The sequence below is a fragment of the Gambusia affinis genome, linkage group LG16, assembly GCF_019740435.1.
Source record: "Gambusia affinis linkage group LG16, SWU_Gaff_1.0, whole genome shotgun sequence".
Taxonomy (NCBI): domain Eukaryota; kingdom Metazoa; phylum Chordata; class Actinopteri; order Cyprinodontiformes; family Poeciliidae; genus Gambusia; species Gambusia affinis.
This window is the reverse complement of record NC_057883.1, coordinates 6,988,683-7,016,462: the sequence shown is the minus strand read 5'-3', so window position 1 is coordinate 7,016,462 and position 27,780 is coordinate 6,988,683. Positions and strand designations below refer to the sequence as shown.

The window sequence follows — 27,780 nt, the reverse complement described above, 5'->3', positions numbered from 1 at the left end:
AGGAGCTTTGTATGGAGAGAGGCCACGACAGGCGGGCTGTACTTTCACCTCTGGATAAGACGGTCAGTGAGTTGGTAGCTGATTAAATAAGCAAAGGGCAGGTCAGGAAAATAAAGCTCAAGGAAATAACAGTGGGGGAAATCTGATGTGCCACTTTCTGTCCGTCATTATTTTTAATGAACAATTCCTGATCCGTTGAAACGGTGTGGCTAAAACAAGTCGAGAAGGCAAAGAAGACGTTTCTACACTTTAGGTTACGACACCTCTGTTGATTTTATAATGTACGATTACTGATGTGTGAAAAAGGTTTTCACGCAGCCCATTAGCACAAAATGCGTCATATAAAGTAACCAATAAACTTGTGACAAAACTGAAGCTCAGTCAGACTTTTAATTTCCCACTGATGGTTTGCAAACATCTGCAGCTGTCACAGTTTCAGAAATCTAAAACAAAAAAATGCATAAACTGTGGACTACTTCGGTTTGGTTTATGTCACTGTTTGCCTTTTAAATTTACATCAGATCTTCTTGGCAGCACTCTGCCTATATGTAACGTAAACGTCAGAGGTTATGGTGATATTCTTGCAGAACTAAACTCTAGCTGAACACGAATACTTTACTTAGTAAATACCTGCGTGCAATAATGTGTCAGGCTTTTGGTTTAAAAATTCATTATGTGGAGATTTAAAAAAAGAACCAAGAAAACATTTGGCTCTTAGTAATAACTCTAATAAAATGCAATGACCAGTTTAAGGAATGATAGTATACAATGATTTTAAAAAAAAATATTTCAACATTTTTGCTACCAACTTAGGTGCTTAAATTATGTCCCAGAAAGTGAGGAGTGTCCAAAACAAACAGCATGTCTGTCAAAGTCAATGACTCCAGGCTCTACCTGAGCAAACAGCTGACTGACTAAGCAGCCAATTGCTCCATAAATTGCAGAAGCTAAAAAAAAAAACAAAAAAAAAAAAACGGAAAAAACCCCAAACGTACAATATTGGAAACTCCTATATATAGCCTAAATCATACAATTTTAATGAAGCGATACTCTTAATTATCTTTTGCAGGACAAATTCGAATGTTGGGCTTCAGTCAAAAACTAAAGTCAAATGTGGTTGTCACATGTTAATAATGGCTTACAAAGCAAACAACACAGTTTACAAGGACTGATTAGTCACGAACCAGGTAAACCAAACCACCTCCAGCTCCTATGACAGACTGTGGGAACCAGCAAATTCAGCCTACCTTATACACGTCTCCATATGTTCCGCTTCCCACCCTCTGAATGAGCTCAAAGTCATGCTGGGGGTTCTTCCTCTGAATTTCGCCGCTCGGCCGGGGATAGATATCCATGGTGGCTTGAAACCGAGCGATCCTTTACATTTAGTTGGCTCGATTAAACGTGGTGTGGGTGGTTGAGAGGACAGTCTCGACCAATGCTATTCAGACGGCGCCTCTCTGAGCTTCATGTCCTGACGCAGAGACAAAAGTTTGCGAAAGTGTTAAGAGGGCTAAATTAAAGTTTTAATCCCACTACTTAAAAGAGAACAAGTGTTATAAAACACGCATTCTTAGAGTGACACTTCTCTTTGTTAGCGGCGCAGTAGTTTAAGCACACAAGACCAGTTGAGTAATCAATTCCGGCTCAAAGGAGTTTGTTTTATAACAGTCTCACTCTACAAGCATTACTTTGCGATACTTTTACCAGGAAAATTGTGGACAATCCAGCAAATAGCCACAGCCAGCCTTGTACTTAGCGACAGAGCACATAGGCTAATGCTAGCTAACACACAGGCTTAGCTGTCCGCCTGCTTTTAACTTCAAACTGGGCTTACCTTTTTCAACGGAAACACAACAAATGCCCCCGTCTTGCATTTTGAATCCCCTTCGAGTCTTTAACAATGGTTGTGGCGTCGAATAAAGGCTTCAGAAAGTAAAAATGTTGCTCCTTTGTTATCGAGGAAACAGTAGTAAACTTCAGTTGGCTGCAGCTCACTCCGTCTCTTTTAGGGCAGTACAGGCGTCACAGTATACTTAAATCCCCCCAGAAATCTCAGCCCTAAGTTTCCCCGTTGACATGTCATTTCCCTCCGCTGGCAGCTTTAAAGAAGCTCCGAAATTATGTATTGAACTCCATCGTCACACCACGCTAATAATAGAACTGTTTTAAGAATTTAGTTAGAGAAAACGCTCTCTTCTAAAGCAACAGTGTCCTGCTAATCTGTGCTGTCGATGGTCTGTGTTTTACGGTGCATTCAGGGTACCAAGAAAAAATTGACTAGTGATTTTTTTAAACACCGTAAACCCTTATCCAGATATTAAAATCTTGCAATTTTCGCTAGTTAATACCTGAAATGCTATAATGCTGATTACTCATACAAAACATGACAATGATTACGCAATTTATATAAAATGCGGCCGCCAGAATAACATGGACTTCAACTTTAACTAAATAATAAATTAAATCTATGTTTTCAAGACATACTAGTTAGTTTTTAGTTTAGTTTACAATTAATGCGTTCAATTTCGTCCATCACCACTTTCATTTTGGACCTATAGACAGAGCTTTTTGTAACTACGCACACCAGTTTGTAATGCAAAGACAAAAGAGTCACAATTAAAATCCATATGAAAAAAATTAGTACATCGATAGTCATAATAATTCTCAATGCTCACATCTTAGTTAACATTTATTTATGACTTTGTATCGCATGCTCTTTATTATTGGTTCAGATATAACAGATTATTTTTGATGAAACTGAAAAGACTGTGAAATCCACATCCTGATGGCAGAAACTATTTTATATTACATTAAATTGTTGTTTGCCAGAGCGAGTCTGAAATGTTCTCAAGGAGAGTTCGAAGGAGCATCGGCCAGAAACGAAGAAAACCACAAAGGGATTAACTGACGAAATAAGAAGTCCCTTTCCCTTTTCCTATCACATAAAAAACTCCGTAATGTCTCTGAAGGCAGCATAGGTTCCAATATTTGGGCAATGTCGCCACCTACCGACAAAGATATAAACTGCATGGGCAGCTTTATAAAAATAATTGCTCACCACTGCAAAGTTCATATTCGATATTTCTATATATAACTGAGGTATTTTCACATAATGTACACTTTGTGTACAGTTCTCTGCATTTTTAATCAGCTTCCATTCGCCGCTCAGTGCTGGGACAACAGACTGCAGCGCCCTCTGGCGACGAGATAAGCGTATCACGCGGTGAATAAAAGCACCATCATCCTTCTGCAACAGGAAAGCCGTTGTGCTGGAGATAAGGGCATCCTCCCAGCTCTATACGCTCATGACTACCGACTAGGGTCGCTCATTTACGCTTCGAGCCGGGGGATAACAGGACCGCATCATGGTGAAACACCGTCCCGAGAGAGACAGCTGGGGTGAGTGTACGTACAAAAACATTTCATATTTCACACAAAGGGTGGAAACGATGCAGCGCTCTGGGTGTCATATGCTCGGTTTGTTTTCGTTTCAGGACATTGAGACCAAAGCTGTTCTATGTATTCTAATGTCTCGGTATCTGTACCTTGTTGGTATAGAAGAAAGCACGGTGCTGCAGTTGGCCTCTGCAGGCACAACGAGACACGTTCATTTAAAAAATATTTCACCATTACATAGATGAAATGCGGTGATTGGTTGACAGAAAAACGCTCTGTTGGGACAGCGTAGGCCTCTGCAGGCCCCAAAATCACAATTTTATTCACAATGTTTACAGTTACAGTTCGATTTTTCTGAAGCTGTGTGATACATTTGAGGTGAAATGGATACAATCCTGCATCAGAAATCCCAAATCTGTATTCCCATCATTACCCTAAGCTGCCATCATCAGGGTTATAGTGGTTACCAGCATCCATCTCTGACATCACTTTAGAGTCCAACCAGCTTGTGAGGGGGTAGTGGGAGAGGCCTGTGTGAGAAATGAAGGGAAAAGATGAAAATCCGCTGCTGTTTGTCATCAGAGTTGAGCCGCTCTGACCCACTTAATTTAGCTTCTGACGTCTTCAGCAGTTTTAAGGGCAGTGGCAGGAGCAGCATGATCAGGTCGCCTGCTGGGCCTGGGAGGGAGGCCCCTGCAATGGGAAACCAAACAAGAGAAGAAGCGGAAGAACGATTGATCAAATCACTCCCTGTACGTTCAAGTTGTTCTGTGTTGCGTCTTCTAACATGACCCAAAATGCTGCCTGTTACTTCGTCACCTGTTACCAGAGCTTCGCATGTTTCGTGATTGTTTTTTTTTTTATGTATAAAGTTCAGAAAAAATGTGGTGTGTGCATTGTATTGAGATCCCTTTACTCTGCTACACATGAATACAATCCGGTTTGCAGAAATTAATCAATTTGTAAACAGAGTGCAGTGTTAAAAAAATATCTGAATCTACAGTGCAACAGTTTAGCTCCTTAGTTTGGAATGGCAAAGTCCAAATTGTGATGCAATTAATAATCTCAGATATGTTGTTTTTAAGAGATGCTTTCTGTCCAAGCTGTTTGAGGGATTTAAAAGTATGGATAGTATGTAAATATGTTAGCTTCCTTGCTGCTTGGAAACACTCAGAGCTGCTGCTCGGAAATCTTTTAGCCCGCGTGATCTCATTGAGCTCCGACAGACTGGACGGACGCAGTGGACTGATTCAGTATAATGAAAATCATTGCTTGCAAAAACGGGGGTTTGTCTTTCCTGCCTTCTCACTTAATGGACTGCTAGGTCTGGCCCGTCATCACAGCGGACAAAAACTGCTGGCTCTTCTAACGGTTTCACAGCAACGCTTTCTGGTCGCAGAGACGCGTTGAGCTCACGCCTCTGATTTGTCCTTCAGGGTCCCTGAGTGACAAGAATGTTTACGAGTGGAGCTCCGAGGAGGAGGAGCCGGACGGACGAGCCCGGCCCATCCAGGTGCTGCTGGTCAAAGACGACCACAGCTTCGAGCTGGACGAGGCGGCGCTGAGTCGGATCCTGCTGTCCGAGGAGGTCAGGGACCGCGAGGTGGTGGCCATCTCTGTGGCGGGGGCTTTCCGCAAGGGCAAGTCCTTCCTCATGGACTTCATGCTGCGCTACATGTACAACCATGTAAGTGCGTGTGACTCCTTGTTGAAGCGGTTAGAGGAAGGGTGTAAAAACAAAATATCCCAAAGTGTTCTCCGATTGGTCTCCAGCCGCTCAGGGTGCTCTGGTACCTTTACGTCATAGTGTATTTCAGAAGTATTCACACCCCTAATAGGGGCAGTGTTATGTAAAATTGATGCTATGATGTTATTCCATTATCAAAAACATATCTGGAGTGTTGCTTTGATTCTTTCATGCATGTTTGAGAAACCCCTGAATCTCCCGTGGCAACCATTCAGCTGTGCAAAATGTCTGGGGAGACCTAGCTCCGCCTTCGAGAGAAAGCTCCTCCTCCTCTATCAGTCCTCACACTCGGCTCCTTCAGACTAGCCAGCAGCAATTAGCAGACACCTAAAGGAACTGCACATCTGCTGAGCTCACTATAGGAGAAACTTCTCAGTGAATCGCTGGTAAAAAACAAAAAAACAAAAACAAACAAACATAGCTAAAGGGTTAATAGAGGCGGCGTTTCAGAAGGAACATGAGTTTTTAAAGAGACAGAGGCCCAATTTCAAGGTATTAAATTAAATAAAAAGTATTTTAAATCATATTTGATGTATATAACACATTTCTGACATCTGAAGTTAAAAACGTTTATGCAATGATTATGCAATAGAAAAATACGTAATACTGCTCCTTTAAGCTTTTTAACATTTTCTCATAGCACAACAACGAACTTTAAAGTGTTTTATTTGGATTTTATACGATAGACCAACAAAAAGTGGTGGAAAAATTCAAAGGGGACTACAACGGATTCCGGGATTTCCTTTCTGAAAAGTGTGGCCTGCATTTGAAGGCTACACAAATGCAGGCCTACATGGTGGAAGCATCATGCTGTGAGGACACTTTTCTTTAAGCTCTTCTAGAACCTGTTAGATAGCAACATTTCTGAATTTTAATTTATAAAGAAAAATCTGAATGTTTTGTTCCATTTTTTTATGCATTGGTTTATTATATAAAATCCCAATAAAACAGACTGAAATCTATAATGTAGCAAAATGTAGAAAACTCAAGTATGTATTTGTTCTCTGGATGTTGTGCTTTTTAGGGATGGGTTTAGGGTCTGTCCCATACTCACCAGTTGTACGGGTACATTCTGTTCTTTTCCAATGTTCATTCCCAGTCGAGTTTATAATTCAGCTGCACATAAAGTTTGTTTTGTTGCAATCTTTCCTAATTGAAACAGCATGCCACTCGTCAGCAGATCAAGCATTATCTGACTAATAAACTGCCACATTATTCTGTTGCTCAGGCGTCTGAAAGCTGGCTCGGAGATGCGAGCGAGCCTCTGACCGGCTTCTCCTGGAGAGGGGGCTCAGAGAGGGAAACCACCGGGATCCAAATCTGGAGCGAGGTCTTCCTGGTGGACAAACCAGACGGAAGGAAGGTCAGAATAAATTCCTCGCCAGACAACAAACAGGGACAACCGTGGTGATATTTGTACAAAACCTTCAAATAAATTCATTTTCATTGCAGTAGCATAATGGCACACTGGGGAAAAAGAAAAGGCTTTTTAATGCGAGTGCATGAATTTGGTGGGCCACTGAATCAGACATTGAAGACGCCTCGAAGTAGTAAATTGCGACTTTCCCGGGGGAATAAATATGACGTGACACTTAGGCCTGTTTCTCGGCTGGACAGGGACCCATATTTTTCTCGCTAATGAGCAGAATGATAAGGGAGGTAAGGAAAAAATGTGGTGCAATACAGATTGGTTCACCAAGTCTCCGTAACAACCATTAGAAACCGCTACATGCTAACGGCTGTTTGGGAGAACAGGATGTGTCTGCGATTCAACATATCCGGGGGCAGTTTTACAGAAAAGTTCCCCTCTGAGACCTGGTTTCAAAATCTGTCGGTGTGAGAGACTCCGGTCACTGGTGTCGTGTAAATGATCGCAACAACAGTATTACAGTATAACTGAGGAGCGTCTCCATGTAAGTGTCAAAGGAGATTTATGGTGTTTGTTTCTTAGGTACTGGTCTCAATCCCTTAACTCCCGTCAAAGCAACCATGGGAAGACATTCTGGACAATTTTATGGTCTTCACTCTGAAGGAACAGTTTGGAGATGGTCCATTTAGTACCAACATGGCTGCCAAACAAAGCACAAAAGTGGATGGATGAGCCAGTTTGCTTTAGACAATCTTTATTGGTATGAACTAAACTTGATAGAATCCTTTGAGGATCAGACAGAAGAGACATTGAGAACCACGCCGTAGTGTCCAACATCAATGTCTGACCTCACCAATGCTTTCCTAGAAAAATGGTCAGATATTCCCCTAAGCAGACCTCTAAACCTTCCCAGAAGAGTTTGGATAGGATAGTTTTCCCCATAGAATACATTGGATTTTCTAAAGATTTTAGAACTGCAAGAAAAGACTCATTTATTTGAAGTTTTTTTATTTTTCTTTACACATGTGTGACCGTAGAAAACATTCAGACACACAAACGGGTTAGTTGCTTTTCGTGTCTGATGACGCAGGTCGCCGTGTTGCTGATGGACACGCAGGGCACGTTTGACAGCCAATCCACGCTGAGGGACTCGGCCACTGTGTTCGCCCTGAGCACCATGATCAGCTCCATGCAGGTACCACAGTTTAGTGCCGTCTGAGTGCACCGGTCGGTGAGGTTCACAGGTCCATAGGAAGCAGATGTACAACCGTACCCTGAATTAAAAAAGACAAAAAGAAAACCCTCATCCTGTTTTACTCTATTGCTCTGACACGACAGCATTTTAAATATTCTCAGCATGTCAATATTGTAAGGAAACTGTCTCTTCTAGGTTTACAATATATCACAGAATGTACAAGAGGATGACCTCCAGCACTTGCAGGTAAAAAAAATTAAATAAAATCATTATTTCGGAAGTTTCGGAATACGTTATCATTCAAAAATGAGCAATTCTATTGAAATTGAATCTGAGCATGGTTTATCATCAAGTAAACTCAGACTTTATTGCTAACTTAAAGTGTGGAGCTGAAATTAAATATTTCAGATAATCATTGATGATGTGTTTATTATTTCAGCTTTTCACCGAGTATGGAAGACTAGCGATGGAGGAGACGTTCCTTAAACCTTTCCAGGTATCAAACATGTTTCCAATTATGTGCTGCTTTAAAACAAATTTACACTAAATTAAGGATTTATTTTATTTTATTTTTTTGCATTTTAAGCAATAATTTAGACGCTAGACGTTAAAATAAAGTTGAAAGAGAACAGTCAATTTAAATATGACCCTATTGTGCAGAGCTACATACAGGTTTATTATCTCTTCCAGTCCCTGATTTTCCTGGTTCGGGACTGGAGTTTTCCATACGAGTTTCCTTACGGACAGGAGGGGGGCATAAAGTTCCTCGAGAAACGACTGAAGGTCAGTCGTTTCTGATTCCACAGTCCTCATTACAAACTTACAAGTGGATGTCAATAAATTAGAATATCATCGAAAGGTTCACTTATTTCAGTCCTTTGTTCAGGAATTGAAACATGTATTTCTCTCAATTATGTTGGATTATAACATACAAATAATTAAAAAAATAATGAAATTTCTCTGTAAATTTTTATTAAAAAAATATATGTATATATATTTGAAGGTCCAAATATTTTATAAACAGTCATGTTATCGTCCATGAAGTCTCACCATGAAGAATGAGGGCAAGCTGTCTCTTCACCAAGCCCTATATTTGGCCACATTGCAGGAAAGTTAAGTGGAAGGAAAAAGTACAGTACAAACCCTGGCACCAGCAGCAAGGCTATCAGTAGCCACGACAGGATGTTTTTTTTTTTCATTATAAATTCTTTTAGGGAATATTCAGGTTTTCTTAGAAACAACTTTGGAAATGATTAGAAATGAACTCTTGAGATTGTTAACTCTGCTTGGAATGAGGCTGTGTGGTTTAGATAACATGAGTGAAATGAATTATCTTTTTGATGACATCCTACTTCGTTGAGATGAGCTTGTTGCTGTTATAAGGTTGGGCTAATTAAATCAGGCGTGGAACCAGAACCGTGTGCTTCTGCTGCAGATCTCAGAGAACCAGCACGAGGAGCTTCAGAACGTGCGTAAACACATCCACTCCTGCTTCACCAACATCTCCTGCTTCCTGATGCCTCACCCCGGCCTCAAGGTGGCCACCAACCCTCACTTTGACGGAAGAATTAAAGGTACATCGTCCTTTTTTTTTTTTAGAGGGACAATGCAACCAGGTAAATCGGCTGCTCGATTTCTTTCATTTTTGGAAACGGCAGATCGTCACCTCACTGCTGATGACTTAGCAACCTTCTTGTTGTATTTATCAACATTTTAGACAAAATTAAAAATTGGTCTCACCAGTTCAGGTCTTTAAAAAAAAAAAAAAAAAAAAAATCGGTGATCGGCCAGAAGATTTCACTTGGTGCATCCCAACTTGGAAGATGTCTGCAGGTCACGTTTTGTCACTGGGAGACGAGCTATAACTGCAGAAAAGGATTAAGGCCACTAATGAAAAAAATTTAGACTTCAAGCTCAGAATTTTGTAATTTTTTGTATTAATCTCTGACTATAAAAAATAAATACATTAATTAATAAAAATGGCTTGTAGCCCTTTAAATGTTATAATAAATTGTTTGCAACACTTCTCGGAGGAGTCGTCAGTGAGCCATTCGAGTCTTTTTGGTGAGAAAGGTTCACCACTGTCCCACGTTTTCATTTTTCTTCTTTAATAACAGTGAATTATACTTAAACTATTCCTTCCTACACAGAGAATCTTATAATAATAAGACTTAAAGCAACATTGCCTGTCATGATAGCAAATTTTGCTGGATGATAAATCCAGTGCAGCGATTTTACAAATCCAAAATAAAACACTGAAAGCAAAAAGAGATAAATGAAACTCTTACCAGATTATGACACAAACTGATTGTCCTTCTCTAGAGATTGACGGCGAGTTCATCAACAACCTGAAGATCCTGGTGCCCTGGATCCTCAGCCCCCGCAACATCGACGTGAAGGAGATCAACGGCAGCAAGATCACCTGCAGAGGCCTGCTGGAGTACTTCAAGGTCAGAACCAGAGCACATGAGAGCAGATTGTTTTGTATTTTGTGTACGAAAAGCTTCCTTGCCTCCAATGTCTTTATTCCTTGTGCTTCAGGCGTACATCAAGATATACCAGGGTGAAGAGCTGCCACATCCAAAGTCAATGCTGCAGGTACTTTTCAATACGCTTGTTTTGTCTGACTGTGGGGTCTGCAGCCTGTGGCATTCAGAGAGCCATTTTGACATCAGTCCAACTGAATTAAACTTGTTTAGCGTTGCAAATGTTGCATGATCTTTGGGTAAAAGGCCGTTGTAATTTTTGACAAACGTGAGCGAAAGAAAAATGCTTGAAGAACTTTTTTTTAAAAATTCTTTCTCTGTTTTTCTGATTTCAAAATAAAACACATTTTTTGCAGTTCAGTGGATGTATACTGGTGTTTTTGCTATGGGATGTTGATAAACACTGAAAATGCTATAAAAAAAATTATTTAAAAATTTTTTTTCTCTCAACCACATATTTCAAACTCAAGGCCAGCGGGCCAAATTCGGTCCACCATATCTAGTTTTTGCAGCCCCTCTAGACGTCAGATAGACGGTCAAGATAACACTTGTGTGCTTAAATGTTATTTTAATGAATCAAATAATTTTTTATTTGGATAGTGTAAAATTACATCAGTATGAAAATATTCTTAATGTTGTTGCATTTTGAATCCAAAGATAATATTTAAATAGGTAGTTTTATCTAAACATTCTGCCACAACCGGCCCTTTAAGGACTTTAATTGACTTGATGTAATAAAAGTCAGTCTGACAGCCCTGCTCTAAAGTATATTTATATATACTTAATGTCTGCATGCTGCGAGCTTTTGAAATCAAAGTCAGAATTATGAAATTCTGATTCTGAAAATGTACAAACTTTTCAGCATAGTTAACATTTTTTAAAGTAAAGTTAAAAGAAAATATTGCCAGTTGTTTTATAGTCACTATGTTGTGGAAAATTGGGGCAATTATTACAATCAAAAAATGTATTTGATATTATGTCTATATTTAAGGGAAAAAAAATCCTTACATATTTAGGAGCATTTAAAGATATTAAAGTTCCTAAGTAACTTTTTTTTTTTGCCAAAGTTATTCAGGAAAATCCAAAGAACTGCAGGTTGGAGATCCCTGGTCTAATTACATACGTTTTCTATTTTTTCTGTGTTTAACCGTTTTGTTTTGTTTTTTTCTCTGGATTTATTGCATTGCGCCACATCTCGTGTTTCACTGTGAAATCTGTGTTTTCATTCAGGCCACAGCAGAGGCCAACAACTTAGCAGCGGTCGCAGCGGCGAAGGATCTGTACAACAAAAAAATGGAGGAGGTCGGTGGGAACCAGCAGCCTGAGTAAACGCGAGCGCCAAATTCCCAACTTCCTGTCCCGTTAATCCCCCCCTTCCTCTCTGCACAGGTCTGCGGGGGCGACCGGCCCTTCCTGGCCCCCACCGAGCTGCAGAACCGACACGGGGCCATCAGGGAGGAGGCCCTGCAGCTCTTCCGCGGCGTCAAGAAGATGGGCGGCGAGGAGTTCAGCCGCCGCTACCTGCAGCAGCTGGAGGGCGAGATCGACGAGGTGTTCGTCCAGTACATCAAGCACAACGACTCCAAGAACATTTTCCACGCCGCGCGCACGCCGGCCACGCTCTTCGTGGTCATCTTCGTCATGTACGTGGCGGCGGGCATCACGGGCTTTGTGGGCGTGGACATCATCGCCAGCCTGTGCAACATGATCCTGGGCCTGGCGCTGATCACGCTCTGCACCTGGGCCTACATCCGCTACTCCGGGGAGTACAGGGAGCTGGGCGCCGTCATCGACCAGGTGGCCGGGGCGCTTTGGGACCAGGTATGTGAAACTCAAACCTCTTAGCAGGGCCGGATCTACGAGGATGTGGGAGACCGTTTTGGTGGCCCGTCCACTGAAGAAGGATTCATTTCTAATGCAAATGACAGTGAACTAATAGGGAGTTCTGTGTAAGAACTGATGATGCTAATGATGGTAGGTTTAATATGTTCCTTGGCCAGTAGTTCCATGTTGTCGTCCCCCCCAAAAAATTAGTGTAACTTTATCATTTCAAATACTTGAGTATTGCTTATTCATGTTGGACTCTTATATAAAGTGCAAAGCCAGCAAAACATGCATTTATTTAAAAATTTTTTAGTAATAATTTGTGCCCCACATCCCCTAAAAAAGTGGAGCCCTGGGCTACTGCCTCTTTCTAAAGTCTGGCCATTGTCTAAACTACATTTTTACTAAGCTATTCGCAATCAAAATGTGTTGATTTCTCCATATGTAGATCCAATTTGTGATCGAAGACTTAAAAACAACAAAGATTCATATTTTAAGCTGCATTTTGACTGAGATATTTGTTGTGTTCTGCCAAGGAATGAAATGATAGGTTCTGCAGTTTATTCATTTGTGGTCAGAAACAAAAGATCTATAATCATCAGCAAACACACGGCTTATATCCACTAGGTGGCAGTAAATCCTACATCAACTTCTGAGAAAATGGTAAAAAGGAAGGATGGAAATAAAGAAATAAGACAAGGAAGGGAAAGGGAAGAACGACGCAAGGAAAGTGATCAACGAGGAAAGACAACACAGGCGCAAGGAAAGTGAGAAAGGAACGGCACAAAGGAATGACAGGAAGGACACAAAAAGGAAAAGAAGGAACGGTGAAAGGAAGGACATGTGGGACGTCAGAAAGAAAGAAAGGAGGAGAGGAACATTTAGACAATAAGAAAGGGAATAAAGTCTGGAAATACTGATATTTTTCCATATGCTAGTTTTCCTTTTTTTATATCTTACGACCAGATTAAGTTCCTCGTCATTGTTGTTGATTAATCTGTGTTTGAGTTGTGCATCCTATCCACTTGCTTCACGTGTGCTTATTTCTCTTAATGCCTCTGCAGGGGAGCACGAACGAGGTGAGTTTTTACAAAGTACCAGGAGAGCTAAAGCGTCTGCTTATCAAACGACAACTCGCGTTTTGTGTCTGCTTTTATTTGTCTAAATTAGTGTGGGTACTCAAGTCCTTTCTTGTTGCTCCGTAAGCATGTCTTGCCTTGTCCAGTTATGCGCCCCCATGCCACAGCTGATGCCGCTTTTACACCGTCTGCTGGTAGCAAGTCGGATGGCATCTCTTCTCTTCAGCTTGGCGGATGCAGCTTTTCTCACTCCTATGCAGAAATTGGGGAAATAAAAAGGAAAATGACAAGTAGTTGTCACAAGTTTCACGTGCAAAAATGTAACTTGTACTCAGATGCCACTTAATAAAATCAATGCGCGTCATTTTTCATTCTGCCAATGAAAAATGGTGGTTGCAGCATTATGCTGTGGGGATTTTCTAGAAGGAAACATGCTGCAAAAATATATATATATTTTTAATCTGGGGTGGAGGTTCGTCTTCCTGCAGATAAGTGACCGAAAACATCCAGCCGATGGTTTATATCAAAGCTTATTCATGTGTTCGAACGGTCTAGTCGAAGGCCAGACCTAAATCTAATTAGCTATCTAATTGATCTGACTGGTTTTGAAAAATGTTGCATAAATGTCAGTTTCTTGATGTGGTTGTGATAACCAATCATGCAAAAAATAATAAAACTAAAACATATAAGATTGTAAAATCAAAATGTTGGTTAACGGGGTAAGAATACTTGAATACTCTTGAAACCTGCTATTGCTGGACAATAAATTATCCCAGAAATTATTTCGATAAGCATTGATATTTTCATTTTGAGACCATTTTCAAATAGTGCATTGATAAGGCATAATAATAAAAGTGAACCCTTAAAAAAGGTCAATAAATTATAATTTCCAAATAACACGAAACACTGGAACTGGAGGACATTTTAAATATCTGAAATAATTACAGAAAACAACTGAAAGAGTAACTAAAATTGATTATGAAGGCTCAACAAAACAAAAACAGGAAAGGCAGGCAAACTGCCAGCAAAGACTTTTGTGAAATAACAAAAAAAAGGGGCAAACTAAGAACACTTTCAAATGTTCGTCACTTTTCAAGATGGCGACTCTTCGGTAATACTAAAAAGGCAGCATCTGTATAAAGCTTAAAGCTTAAAGCTTAAAGCTTAAGCGAATTACACACACAAAGCATGCAAATGGAAATTATTGCTCTCATTTTTAATTCATTGTTTATGTCAGGCTTACTCATTATGCATGTGGCATGTCATTTACCTGGGTATTTTAGGGAAATATCTGTCCGTCTGTCTAGCTAATGGAAACAGGAGAAGCATTGCTGCTTGTTGCTCCTCTAGCTTAAATGTGGAAGTAAATAAATTATTTGCGTTCATGTCACCAGCTCTCCTGTGAAGCAAAGAAAATCCCGTGATATAGGGTATTTCTGAGTAAAACAACAAGTACTAACTGTCATTTACCTCCCCTAGGCTCTGCACAAGCTATACAATGTAGCGGCCAATCACCGGCACCTGTACCACCACGCTTTCCCCGGAGCGCACGCAGACGCCGCCGCCGAGGAGCGGGACAAGAAGAAGAACTGATGACGACACAGCAGGGACTCTTTTTTTTGTTTGTTTGTTTGTTTGTTTGTTTGGGACGGACATCCGGGCACGTCTCTACTCTGGCGTCGGCTGCTCCTGCGGCCAAAAAATCGGTCACTACTTTAATCCTTATATTGAACTTTACAACGTTCGTGCGTCAGAAATGTCGGAGCGCCGCCGCGGTGGTGGGCGTCAGTCGTCGCGTGGGCGCCAGTCTTTCACCGTCGTCTTTCACCTTTTTGTCTCTGGGCACTCAGCTGGAGGAGAGTCAGAGTCTGCTGTTTATTTCATATCACACAGGATTTCTCAGTCGTTTAATGCCGGAGCAATTCTTCTTCTCTCACCCCCCAAAGCGTTGCCTACTTTGTTGAAATAGCCACTCGTGACAGACGTTCCGTTCTTTCGGGTTTCGTGCTGTTTATATCTAAGATCTGCAAAAGGCCAAATTGTGTACAGTGTGTTGAATAATGAAGCAGCATTATCTGCATGTCGATGTTTCTCATCTTTACGCTCAGAATTCAGGTATACTTTTTAAAAGAATATATCTATATGTTTTAACGGTTGTGACAAAGTGGTATTGTGCCATAAAATTTAAATGTTTTGTCTTATTTTTATTTATCTATTTTGTTTTATTTTTTTACATTTGTGTCAGCCTGGGTAAATCCAGACACACAAAGGTACGGTTTTAGTTGGAGGCTATGTATTGCCTTGCAGACTTTGGTCATGTTGGAACCACAAACCTTCAATGCATTTTATTGGGACTTTCTATCATTTTCTACAATTCAGCTGCATTTTCCCCTCCTTTCTTGGCAGCGCCATCAGCTTGGGTGACAAGCATTTGTGAAGATGCGTTTTTTAAATTTGCCACGCCGATTCTCAAATATATTGGGCAATGACTTTGACTAGGCCCCTCTAGTCCTTATATACATCATTATGCTTGTACATAAGGACCACTTTCAGTTTCCAGTCTTACAGCTTCTGTTACGAAATCTTGTTTAGGGATTAATACAATATTTTTATTTTATTTTATTGAGTTGAATCAACTCTAAGCAGCCTCCCATACCCTGCTGGAGAAACGCATCCCCACAGCATGACGCTGCCACTGAACTTTTGCATAATTTAACTCTCCCAGCACAATATTTCCTGTTGAGTGAAATATTTTAACGTTTAGTGCACTGCTTACCATATTTCTAAACTTTTTTAGCTGCTTATGTTTCATTTGCATAAGATGCAACCTTTTCCTCCCACTTTTCAGAATTGTGACACTTTTTTGGTATTCTGTCATATAAAAACATTGGAGAACGTGGCCATAAACGTGACAAAAAAAGTGGAAAGGTTTCAGGTGAAAGCTTTTCCAAAGGCACTGCATGTTTGAAGAAGCTCCAAGAGAAGTTGAGGCGTTTCAATGCAGCATCGGTTTCAAGTTCCCAGGACACGACTGGCATCATCATCGTCATCATCATCACCTCACCTTTTTAATTCTGCTTGCAGCTTCGCATTTGTGCCGCATCCCTCCTTCATCCCCCCGCCACGTGATCCAATGCATGCGTGTTTGGCTTTTGGAGTCGAGAGGTTGTGTACACGTGTGTGTGTGTGTGTGTTTAGTTTCTATCATGACAAAGAGGAGGCCGACGAACCCATTGTTTTTGTCTCTCGCTGAATGTTCCAGCAAATCCCAGGAATGTAGCCGTTCTGCGCCCGCAGAGGAATCAAAGCTGGATGTTGCCAGGCGTGGCCACAGGCCCGGCTTTGGGGAAAGGCTCCTCATTCCAGATCTCAGCCGTCATCTTTAGCACGCGTAACTTGAAACCTCTGAGCGAAAAACTCAAGTCGCGTGGTGACAAGAGGAGCCTCGTTCATAAACACAAAGCTTTTGATGGTGACGGACTTTTTGTTTTGGTGTGTGGATGCTCTGAGTTCACTGCTTGGTTTCTACAGTCTTCCACAGGGTGTAATCAGCATCACGAAGGCTTTCAATCGAATCGTTTTACTTCTTAAAATCCCGTACGTCGAGTGTTTTATGGGTGTTTCTTTTTCACAAGTCAGAGAAGTGGGTTTTTTTTTGTTTCGGATGAGATGGAAACACATTTTTAATCGTTTCTTTTCCCTATATCATCCCTCCTCTACGCTTAAAGGCAAGTGTTAAATGAGTCGACACCTTTCAAACTAGCTGTTTGGCTTCAGCACACTGCAGAGTTAAGTCACAAAGAGATAAATAAAGTTGGACCAAATTAATGAAAACAAATCTTTCAGATGTGATTTCTTTTTTTGACATATGAATAACTTGGAGAGAATCTGAGTTTAGTTTTCAAAAGCAGCATCCTCATGAAGATGGTCAAGCGCATTTGACATCTGATTAAGACATTTATGTAGCTGCTATTTATTTTGGAGTGTTAGTGATTTATCTGAACAGATTGCTTTAATTTTACATTCAGAGGAGGGTACATGACTTTAAATTTATAGTGGATTTTCTCTAATCCAAACAGACAAAAGTATATCAAACAACTCCAATGCAAAGAGACATTTTTGCCCTCAATGTCAACAAATTTCTAGAGTTGTAAAACCCTTAAAAAAAATAAATTATAATTATAAAAGAATTGCTTTGAAATTAAATTTAAGAACTGGAGTCGGATTTATATTTTAGGATATTTTGGGGAGAATTCATGCTTTACAGCAACCAGATCCACCACTTCCACAAAACGGCTGCCTGTTAAAATGCTGAACCGATGTTGAGACCCTGCTTTTATCACTTAAAACTGATTTTATTAACTATTTTAAATTCAACAACATGAATTTAGTTGTTTGTGATCAACTAAATTCAAAATCCAAGTGTAGCACACAAAATAACGACACCCTTTAGACACCTCGGCATACTGGACAAGTCAAACGAGGCAGTTGGGTGAACCAAAACTGATTTTGGAAAAGGTAATGCAGCCCAACATTAAGTTTCTACGACGGCCATGACTTAAACACAACTGAAAATCTGCGGACTGTTTAAAAGTTGCCTCCGTGTCAGAAAAGCAACTAAAAAGAGTGGTCAAATATCCCACCAGCAGCTCGTTAAAGGCTACAAAATAATTATATTTCTACTGAGGAATTTTAAACACCAGAAGTGCAAGAACGCATGCGAGCCCGAACGTAAAGTGAGAAATTCCACTCAACAGACTTAAACCCATGCATCAAATTCTTGCTCTTAAAATGGATCAAAGTTGCACAGCTTAGCAGTCTGCTTTGGGAAAAACATATCGATGACACTTGTGAACAGGTGAGACCTTTACTGAGTTTACTAAAAACTCATTTAGTTATTTTTCTTTACGTCGAGCGGTCGTCTTAAGTGCATATAAAATATCCGAGCATCCCAAAACACGAAGCTGGGAACTTGCCCTAAAGTAAAGTCACCCAAAACATCCATTCCAAAAACAAATACTACAAAGATTCACAGCAGCTCAAGTTTGCCAGAACGTGTCGTTTGACTTTATGTCACTTAAGAGAGGATATGGTAAAATGTCCAGTAGCTTATTTTTGTTTTATTAAACACAGAAAAACAAGAATACTCCCAATTTGTAGTAAAGTCATGTCAGCTGAACGGCAGCATCAATTGTGCTTCACAAAGTTTCATAAATCGCACAAACCTTTGGATTGTCTTTAGTGTACAGAATGTCAGAAAACAAGAGCAATGCATACGTTTATTTACTTTAGTTTATGATGGTTACAAAGCAAAAGGAAAACAAAAAAAGTGCTTAAATAAAAGAAGCTGCCGGGCGTTTTTTGCAAGGGGGGAAAAAAACAAAAAAAAACAAAAAAAAACAAAGACGGATTAGATGATGTCAGCATGATAAGAGCAAAACCTGGAAAGATGTTGCATTTGATTTTATTAAAGGCACAGTTTTGTGATGCTTCGCAGCAAATTTCCAGACTTAGTGCTTCTCAGTCCTAAATAAAAAAAAGAAAGAAAGAAAGAATTGCACTATCATTCACGTCTCAGGTTGGTGGTTCCAAACGTCACAAGCAGCGTCCACCGGCGACGTCTTCATTCAAGTGCTTTTCTTTTCCAGTCATTCATAAAGTGAGCATCACTTGAGCTGATTCTCCCTCTTTCTCCTCTCAGTCAGGAAGTGTTTCGACTTCTTGGCTGATATATTTATTTGGATCGAGCAAAAAGGCACGGATGTTTTTCTTGTTTTGGCAAGGAAGCATTTTACGAGTCAACCTCGATGTGAAAGGCAAAATACGGACCGCTCCCCAAACTGTCGCGACCTCGGCGAAGGCGTTCCTCGGCGCGCGTCAGAACCGCCGTCACATGTTCCCGCCGTAGTTCTTGTTGGGCTGCTGGCCGTACCACTGCTGCCGCTGTTTACGGGCCTCCAGCTCCGACAGCAGCTCCTGGCGGTACACCTCGTACAACTTGACGATTTGCTCCAGCTCCTTCATGAACAGCAGCTTGAGCATGCCCTGATACGTGTCCAGGTCGGCCAGCTGGAACAGCTCCCACTTCAAGATGTGATCGTACCTGAAGACAAGAGACGAGGAAAAAGGAATAAAGTGTTAAAAAGTTTTAGTATAGATGGTTTGTTATGAGCACAGGAAGTGGTGCTCAGGGTTTCTGCAGGTCAAATCAAAACAAATCAAACATTTTTAAGAACTTTTCAAGACCGCTATGAATGAAATTTAACAGCAGGAATAATAACAAGCGTGCAAAAGAGAAGAGTATATTTTATAGAGCAGCAGTAAGATTTTTTTTTTACATGATAAATGTAGCATCATATAGATTGGCAACAGAAGTGAACCGATGGCAAAGAAACATTTTCTAGCAAACTGCTGATAAATGTACACTTGTTCATGAGACACAAAAAGGTAACGAGACAGCTAAAAAAAATCTCTGATTTTAAAAACATTTGTTTTAATACAATGCAAGTAGCTAGCAAGTCTGTTTTACTTTAGTGCAAATACACTATCTAGCTTTAAAAGGTACATTAGCAGCTAGCAAGTCATGGAATTTAATTAATTTGTCTGCATGCAACTCAAACGTTTGCCTGACAGAAAAGAGAAAAAAAATAAACCACATAGAAAAGCCGATTAAATACTCCTGTCACTATGAAATTTAAAAACTGATTCAATTTAAGGTAAATTTGATTTTAAGTTGACCTTAAATCAACTTAAAATTTACACTGATTTAAGGGCAACTTTTTCTAATTAATAGACTCTTAAAGGATTCAGACACCCTGTTACGATAAGAGAAAAATAATTTCTCATTATTCTCAATTTTAGACAAAAAAACCCATCTTTTTTTAATTATTATTATTATTTGTTTTACATTTTTGTGTTAATTTAGAGCAAATAAGCTAATCACAACAAAAAATTGGGGCCAGGTTCACTATAGCAACCTAAACAGGCGTCCAGATAAACAATTACCGCCATAAACTTCAACCAGTATGCAAGTTGTGAATACAATAAGACAAGTTGGGGACCTGCCTGCTAACTCCACAGCCTGTACTCACTTGAGGGGTGCGCGGGCATACACCTGCAGCCAGTCTGGGATCTCAGCCGTGTGGTACGGGTTAGCCGGCACCAGCACCGGCTGGTTCCTTTCTGGCTGATAGGTGGCAGGAGGCGGCAGGGGCGGCGGCTGATCGTAGCGAGGCACACTGAGAAGAATTGTTTTGTCATGAACAGTAAATTTATGATATCAGCTTATTATGTTTTTGCAAATAAGGGGCAATTATGTAAATGAAAGATACAAACCCCCACAAAATATTCCAAGAAAAGGAATATTTTCCTTGGGTGGCTATAGGCGGTTCGAGTCTTGAACGCGCTTCAGACTTGATTGTTTGAAAAATAGGCAAAATAACAAAAAAATTCTTACACCCTCTATGTAAAGTGGTGTTAACTTAATGAGGTCTTACAAGTTCAAAAAGAGCGTTTGAGGAACAAACCACTTGTTGCCCCCCACGACCTTTTCTAGGAGTACTTTTGGATCTTACAAGGTTGTGACATTTGAGTCAAAAAATCATAAAAAAAAAACATTTGATAAATCAAGAAAAACATCTCAACAACTGGTGTGTTCTTAATGTTTTGAGGGGGTCTAAAAGTTATCAAAAATAATCACAACAACTCCAAATAGTAAAATTTATTACAGATTTAGGTTCCAAACTAACTTAAATGTATTCTGCCTAAAGAGAAAAGCTGAATTGATAGAACTTAATAATTTCCGAAAAAATTCAACATAAATGGCCACAGTAGATGAAAATATGTCACTATAGGATTACCTTGGGGCACATGGATGTCGATACTGTGCTCTTTCGTTAATGTGATCCATATAATAGACCCCAAACTCAGCGGACTGCACTTTCTCCCAGCCCGGAGGGAGCCCCTCCCTCTCTAGAGGGTGGCTCCAGTGTGTAGTGTTGGTGTTGTGGTCGATGTAGTACTTCCTGCCACCCATGGTCCAGTCGACGGTCCAGCCAGCCGGAAGGAGGGAGTCATCACCGGTCAGGCTGGAGAGGTTCCCCAGAGACTTGGCCTGTATTCGACCTATGCCTGAGGAAAACAAACATTTCTGGCTGAAGCGGCAAAGATATCCGAGCAAATGTGCAGCACAGCAGCTGTCGGCTAACGGCACTTCTGGGAAAAAGGAGATATTTAAGAATGTCTTCCTGACTTGTGTGGGAAACTGTCATTTAAAGAAGAGGAATGTGCTGTTGCTGAAAAGGTCATCTAATGGGGCGACTGAACATACAGCAGGGTGAGATAAGGAGGCTGAGAATCGCTGCTAAAGGCAAGATGAATGCAGTTGGAAAGTAGAACTGAACGTGGGCAGAGTTGTAAATCATTTTGGCTGATGTGACAAATCCTCCAACTGTGAATGTTTGAGGAATAGGAGGAAATGGGAGTGTTTTACATTTGGACAGGAAGTCAGCACTCTCCCAACACCAGCCAGACGCACACAAGAACAAAATGCTAAACCTCCCAAACACTTTCTGCAAGCTGACAGCTTCCTAAAAGCTACTTTTATTAGCCGCCAGCTGCGCTGACAAGTATCAAGACTTTGGAACTGGCGAGCGAGCCAGGAGAGAGGCTGAAAAATTCTGGAGAAGTTAAAGGAATTAAAAAGGAAATTCAGGAAAATGGGAGTTAAAGTCAGAAATTCTGCATGAGAGAGACGGCAGCAGGGCAACAGAGCTGGAGCTCTCTGCCAGCCGCTGAGTGAAGGAATGGAATGTGCTTCTGCTCCAAAGAAGAGTACTCTTAGTCCCCTTTCTTCACCTCATCTTCATACTTAACTTTAGTTTTTTTTCTTCTTGAGATAAAGACCCACTACGCAGGATCACAGTCATGCAACGACTACAGACATTCGATAAGAGAAACACAAAGTAGTGGGATAATGTGAATCTGAAAGAAAATAAAAAAAATTTTTCTTTTAATAAAATGTGCCCAGAACTACCACACGTTTGTCCCGTCCATTGTCTGAGGAAACCTGTTCATTTTAGTTTTACCTTAATGTCACTACTCTATAAACGTCAGATTTGTGGCGTGCAAGAACAATTGCTTTTAACACTTTCACACCTGAGATGTTGATCACTGCAGCTCCTCCGTTACTTTTTGATCCATTGCATGAAATCCCAATAAAATACATTCAAGTTTGTAGTTACACCATCATAAAATGCGGGAACAAAAATTAAAGGAGAATACTCTGGCCACTGTAATTCCGATGCATGAAGACTTTTTGTCATAAATGCATATACAAGTTTTATAGTATTGTTGATGCATTACTCAACTTCAAAATCCATTTTTGGCTTCTTACATTGTCCTGTCAGTTAGAAGGGGAAATCAAATTAGATTTTTTTTAAAGGGGCAGTATTATCTAAATTGATTTTTGTTAGCTTTACGTCATGTTATAAGGTTACTCCCTAATCAAAAACATACCTGTTTTCTGGCGTCTTGCAAGCATGATTGCAGAATACCCTGATCTCTCCATTTAGGTTGCCTAAATGCTTGCTTTCACCTTTTTCCTTCAGTCTAACAGCCGCAGCAATTAGGAAACACCTGGTGGAACTGCGCAGCTGCGGAGCTCATCACATTAACTACTTCTTCTTCTTCTATTGCATTTTCTGGCAGTTTACAAACTTTGTGTGTTACCGCCATCAACTGGACAGAGATGTAATTCAGAAATTCATATATATCTTCAAATCTTAAAATTACTAAATTACATACATACTTATACACTCACACACACATGCATACTAAATCCTCTCAGCTAATTTTGTCTTTTAAATATTTAATAAGTGCTTGAATTATATTATTTGAGTGATGCTTCCCTAATAAATTAGCCATCTTTACTGAAATCCCCATTATCCTTTCCAGTTCCTTCCTCTCTTTAATATATTTTCTACAATAAATCAACACATGTTCTACTCCTTCTGTTTCCCTACAATAAGAACAACCACCTGATGGATGTTTCCCTATTATTTTTAAACCACTATTTAAACTGTTATGCCCTGTTATGTCCTCAAATTCACACAAACATTTGTAAACGGCTTAACGGGGAAAATGGTGTGATGACTTCCTGAAGGCCAATTTCAAGGCGTTAAATTGTGCAGACAAATGAATCTTTTAAGTAATAATGTTTGATAAATACAGCCTTTTTATAACAGCTGGAGGTGTCATGGTTATTTGATTATGCTACAATAAAGTAGCACTATTTGCTTGGAATACTCATAATATTGCTGCTTCAAGTGTTCATTAAATGTCCCAAAACCGGATCATTGTTTAACCATTTGGAATGACTTAATCTTCCTATCAACAAACCTGGAGTTCTTTTTGCTGTCTTGATTGCTATTTGTTGCATTGCTGACCTAAAACAAAGTTCCCACTAAGTAATTTGTATGAATTGTAAGTTGTTTGGGGGGAAAAAACGACATAAAAATTGGCTAAAATTGAGTGTGGTGGGTCAAAACTAGAGGAAAACCAGGAACCCAGTCAGATCCTGATTGGTGCGGCAGGTTTGGCTTTAGATTCTGGTCATATTCTGTAATTCTGTTGCTACATGTTATTTCTCTCTCAACCCCCTCTTTCGTGTCTCGTCATAAATAGATCAAAATGTACTGGAGCCCAAAATAAATTAAAAAAAATAATAATTAAAATAAGGATATATAATTATTACTATGATTAGAGCAGCAAAATATGTCAAATTGCTACTACAAAATAGCAATTTGATATGCAATAAAAAGACTCGTGGGCATTCATTTAGTAAGATAGGATAAGAAAGTGTGAGGAATACGAGGCCGTTATGCTCCTGAACTCGATATTCAGCTCTTTTCCCGATCAGTGAATGCATCACACACACACACACACACATGCACACACGCACACACACACACACACACACGTGAGTGCTGCAAAAAGATGGAGACTTTCAGCAGATTACACGAAGCCTGAACAAAGTACAGCGAGACCACTGTTTTAGTCGGACGAGGTAATTGAGCTGCATGCTAACGGAAGATGCTAAAGATGGTTTAAAATGGCAAGCCCAAATAATTTAGCAAAACACAGTTTTTACAGAAATGAGTGTCTCAAACATTGTGACGTCAATTCTGACTAATGGCACCAAAGCTGGACTAAATATGTTTTTCATATCTTCTCATTTCCCAGTTCTTAAAAAGAAATTATGACTGGCTAAATCTGTTAGCAGCAGACATCTAACAGCTGATCTTTTACTGAAATTTCCTTTTTATAATACTGGAACAAAATGAAAATAGTCACCTTCAGCATAGCTGCACTTCTGGTTAAGTAACACCCGGCCTTACATGCCACAAATATTTTGCTAACTAATTATTATCATCATCTGACATCCTGAGCAGGAGGGACAAAAATGAGAATGGAAGTTAGCTGGCAGTCTAAAATTTGAACAATGAGTAAATGTTACATGATTGAGACAATTTGCAAGAATACCTTACAGATTAGTGTCAAGTCAAGATGACAGCAGCTTATTTTAGAGTGACACGAAAAGTAAAAAGGCTGAGAATGACACTGCTCTTTCTTCTGACACGCACATTCATTTTTACGACATCCACATCAGGATGACATGCAGCTACACAGAGGTCAGTGCTTGGGAGCTATTTAAGACAGAGGTTTCTAACTGTAAATTACTAGCTTGCCAGCAGAAAGTTATTGGCAAATGGAGAGATTTTTTTTTTCTTCCCTAAATGCAGAGACTCCAACACTTGTTTGACTTCACTTCAAAAAGAGCTGCACGATACGCAAAAGGCGGGTCGCATCAACAAGACGGCCACATAATAAAAGGGTTTCTGCTTGAGGAGAAGCGGAAAATTCCTGCAAGCCGCATACAATTTTACTCTAGGGGGGGGGGGTAAATTTACACTCGCAACGTACTACAGTTTACAGTGTGGACAAGATTTAATCTGGTTGAAAACATGGAACTAAAATGACTCTTTTGGAGGCATACAGGAGCCTTTTAGGTTGCTGAATAGAAAAATCAAAGATGAATTTGTGAAACGCTTAATCCGTCATGAACAAACAGATGTTCATACAGAAGTACTGTCATGTTTCCCCCATCATGTCACAATTTTTCTTTGTTATCCCCTCCACTTTTCTGTTATCTTAGCACATCAATAATTCTTTAATGAGATGCTGACGCTGCTCTGTGCAGTTCAGCCGAATGAGCACTAGTAAGTGTTCATATTTCAAAAAGAACAGCAAAAAGTACCTTTTTCATCCCAAACTGGACTCTGTTTGAACAGTTTCTCTTTCCTGTTCTGGTATGGCCCCGCCATCTTTGTTTTTGTATCAACTGGTTCCACTTAAGGACAGCCAGTGGTGCCCTCTTCTGGATGGAAGCCAAACTACCACACTAAGTAAAGATCTACGGGGACAATATCAGTTAATCGATCAGAACAATTTTTTACTTTTAATTAAATCACTGAGAATTAATTGCAAGTTGATTAATTGTTTGAAGCCCCATCAGCGGGTGTCTGATTAATCCTCAGACTTGAAAGGTTTGATTTTAATCCACAAAACCTGCCATTATAAACTCATTAAAAAAATACATTGGAGTTTCTCAAATAAGACCTCCAAATTAATGTGTGCAGGTAAAATCCGTAGCCTTTGTAACAACTTGAAAAACATCACTTTAGTTTATGACTTTTAGAAAGCATTTCCTGTTACCTGAGGGGGGTCGGCTTGGCGCTGGGGAGGGGTGTTGGTGAGGAAGTCTTTGGAAGTTGTGTTCATTGTGTTCATAGTATCTATAGTCCTCAGGGAAGTGCTCCTGCATTCTCCTGGGCTGACAATGCTGCTGGTTTTCATAATAGGGTTCAGCTGGGTAGTAATACCTGGCTGCATCTCCATTCTCCGACATGGGGCTCACATCGGTGAGGAAGGATTGCGTTGAGCCGCGGTACTCGTGGGACAGGTCTCCCAGACTGCGAGGCAGGTATGGCGGCGCTGACATGCGGTGGCTCTCTCTGCGGGCCACTTCGTGTGGCGACCTCTGCACGGGTGGGCGGAGGATGCTCTTGTTACGGGACACAACCGACTCCCTGCTGGTCGCCACAGAGTAGGAAGAGGGCGCCATCTCCGGAGGGGGCCCCTCTGTTCGTCTGGGAATAGTGGGTCCATGGCGGATGAATGAGGGCATAAGATCTGCAAGACATTAACAAAGGTCAGCTCAATAATGTCAGGAGACTATAGTCCAAAAACTATATCTTTATATTAGAAATTGGTGGGCAGATCCCTGAAGTCTCAAAAAAAATTATTTTATTAGAGAATGAACTGAATACACTACAGAAACAGCATGCTTCTTAAAAGCTGAATCTTTCATCTTTTGCAATGAAATCCAATGGACCCCTTTTGGCATCACCATGATATATTTAACTTTTTACACAGAACCTCTAAAACTTTGGCATCCCAAACTAACTTCTTCCAGTTAGAAGAAAAATGTTGGTCAAATTAAAAGATTACTTTAAACCTAAACATTAATTAAACACATTAACTTAAAACACATTAATTTAACAAAAATTTATACTCTGGCAGTATTTCTAAGCCCTCATTGAAACTCTTCTGTTTTGTCAACAGATGCTAATTGGGAACACTTAGGTTTTTACATTTCTAAGGACCTTAGCTTTAGTTAAGGAGTAAAAAAAAGAGAGAGAGATAACTTATCTCAATGTTGCTAAGGCAAATAAACGGTCCGGTGTATTTAATTTACAGCAGTTATCGTCAGAGTTGTTATCCTCTTTCATAACAAAGTCAATGAGCTTTTCAGTTAGCACCGGGCTACTTTGTTAGCATCCTAGCTGGATAAACATACAGTGTACACTGCATTGCAAAGCAGTTTATAAACCATAATGATGTGGTTAACTGTTTCCATACTCTCACTTCAATGTGTAGGTTTACATTAGCTGGGTACAGCCAGTCACTAGTTAACGTTAGCTAGCGAGCTAACCAGCGCTCAGACTATTTGTTGCGCTTACTTCTGAGGAGCGGAGACGTTTCCTTCTTCACATATTTCCCGTGTACCTCGGCTGGCTTTGACGCTTCGTTTTTACTTTTCTTTCGTGAGAGCATAACTTAAAGCTTGGGAACGTCGTCAACAAGACACTGGGAAGTCATGGCACAATCCTCCGACGCTGCTACCATCCTCCGCTCCGTTAACAACTGGCAGAAAGTAAACATTTTCAGCTGTCCAACAGCTAGCAGCAGTTAGCCAGCTAACTGTAGCCACTGGGAGCGACTATCCTGTCGCACTGGTCCTGTCCCAGCGCTGGTCCTCCAATCTGGTCACACGCCCCCTGCAGGACGGTTTGAGCACAACTAGATGCCGTATTGATGTGTGTAGCGCATTGACGGACCAAAATAAAGTAGGGCATAACTAAATCAATCAATCAATCAAACTTTATTTGTATAGCACATTTCAGCAGCAAGGCATTTCAAAGTGCTTCACATCAAATCAAACACAAAAACACAATGCAACATAGAATCAACAACAAAAACACAACACCAAATCAGATTCCGTCAATAAATTTGCAATTAATTATGTTTCAAATACAACTCTAAACAAGTGGGTTTTTAGT

The 27,780-nt window shown here is 40.2% G+C and overlaps 3 protein-coding genes and 1 long non-coding RNA gene across 8 annotated transcripts in view; 1 reads left to right on the top strand and 3 right to left on the bottom strand.

The window, feature by feature from the left end:
- The window catches only part of map4k5 (mitogen-activated protein kinase kinase kinase kinase 5), a 40,673-nt gene extending 38,406 nt beyond the window's left edge, over positions 1–2,267 (bottom strand). For all 4 annotated transcript variants that reach the window (XM_044142520.1, XM_044142521.1, XM_044142522.1 and 1 more), the window contains exons 1-2: positions 1,838–2,267; positions 1,248–1,474 (exon numbers count right to left, since the gene is read on the bottom strand). In XM_044142520.1, the coding sequence (XP_043998455.1) occupies positions 1,248–1,355 (108 nt within the window). In that variant the 5' untranslated portion in view covers positions 1,356–1,474; positions 1,838–2,267. The remainder of the gene's footprint in view (positions 1–1,247; positions 1,475–1,837) is intronic.
- On the top strand, positions 7–18,503 carry atl1 (atlastin GTPase 1). Of its 2 annotated transcripts, XM_044142526.1 has the most exons (15): positions 7–62; positions 3,260–3,402; positions 4,836–5,086; positions 6,375–6,509; positions 7,606–7,710; positions 7,906–7,956; positions 8,150–8,206; positions 8,401–8,493; positions 9,146–9,284; positions 10,033–10,160; positions 10,252–10,308; positions 11,427–11,498; positions 11,586–12,017; positions 13,085–13,099; positions 14,579–18,503. In XM_044142526.1, exons 2-15 carry the CDS (start codon positions 3,369–3,371, stop codon positions 14,690–14,692), a joined length of 1,683 nt encoding a protein of 560 aa, XP_043998461.1. In that variant the 5' UTR covers positions 7–62; positions 3,260–3,368; the 3' UTR covers positions 14,693–18,503. The 2 variants fall into 2 exon arrangements, with proteins under 2 accessions (XP_043998461.1, XP_043998460.1); XM_044142525.1 differs by lacking the exon at positions 7–62 and having other exon boundaries at positions 3,239–3,408.
- LOC122845948 lies at positions 7,705–10,132 on the bottom strand. Its single transcript, XR_006373164.1, has 3 exons — positions 9,999–10,132; positions 9,451–9,575; positions 7,705–7,789 (listed from the first exon to the last, which is right to left on the bottom strand). It is a non-coding gene; the product is annotated as an uncharacterized LOC122845948 (long non-coding RNA).
- On the bottom strand, positions 18,361–27,556 carry sav1 (salvador family WW domain containing protein 1). Its single transcript, XM_044142528.1, has 5 exons — positions 27,181–27,556; positions 25,874–26,350; positions 20,959–21,229; positions 20,191–20,337; positions 18,361–19,202 (listed from the first exon to the last, which is right to left on the bottom strand). The coding sequence occupies exons 1-5, from the start codon at positions 27,272–27,274 to the stop codon at positions 18,989–18,991; spliced, it is 1,203 nt and encodes a 400-aa protein (XP_043998463.1). The 5' UTR covers positions 27,275–27,556; the 3' UTR covers positions 18,361–18,988.
- Between the last annotated feature and the right edge of the window lie 224 nt (positions 27,557–27,780).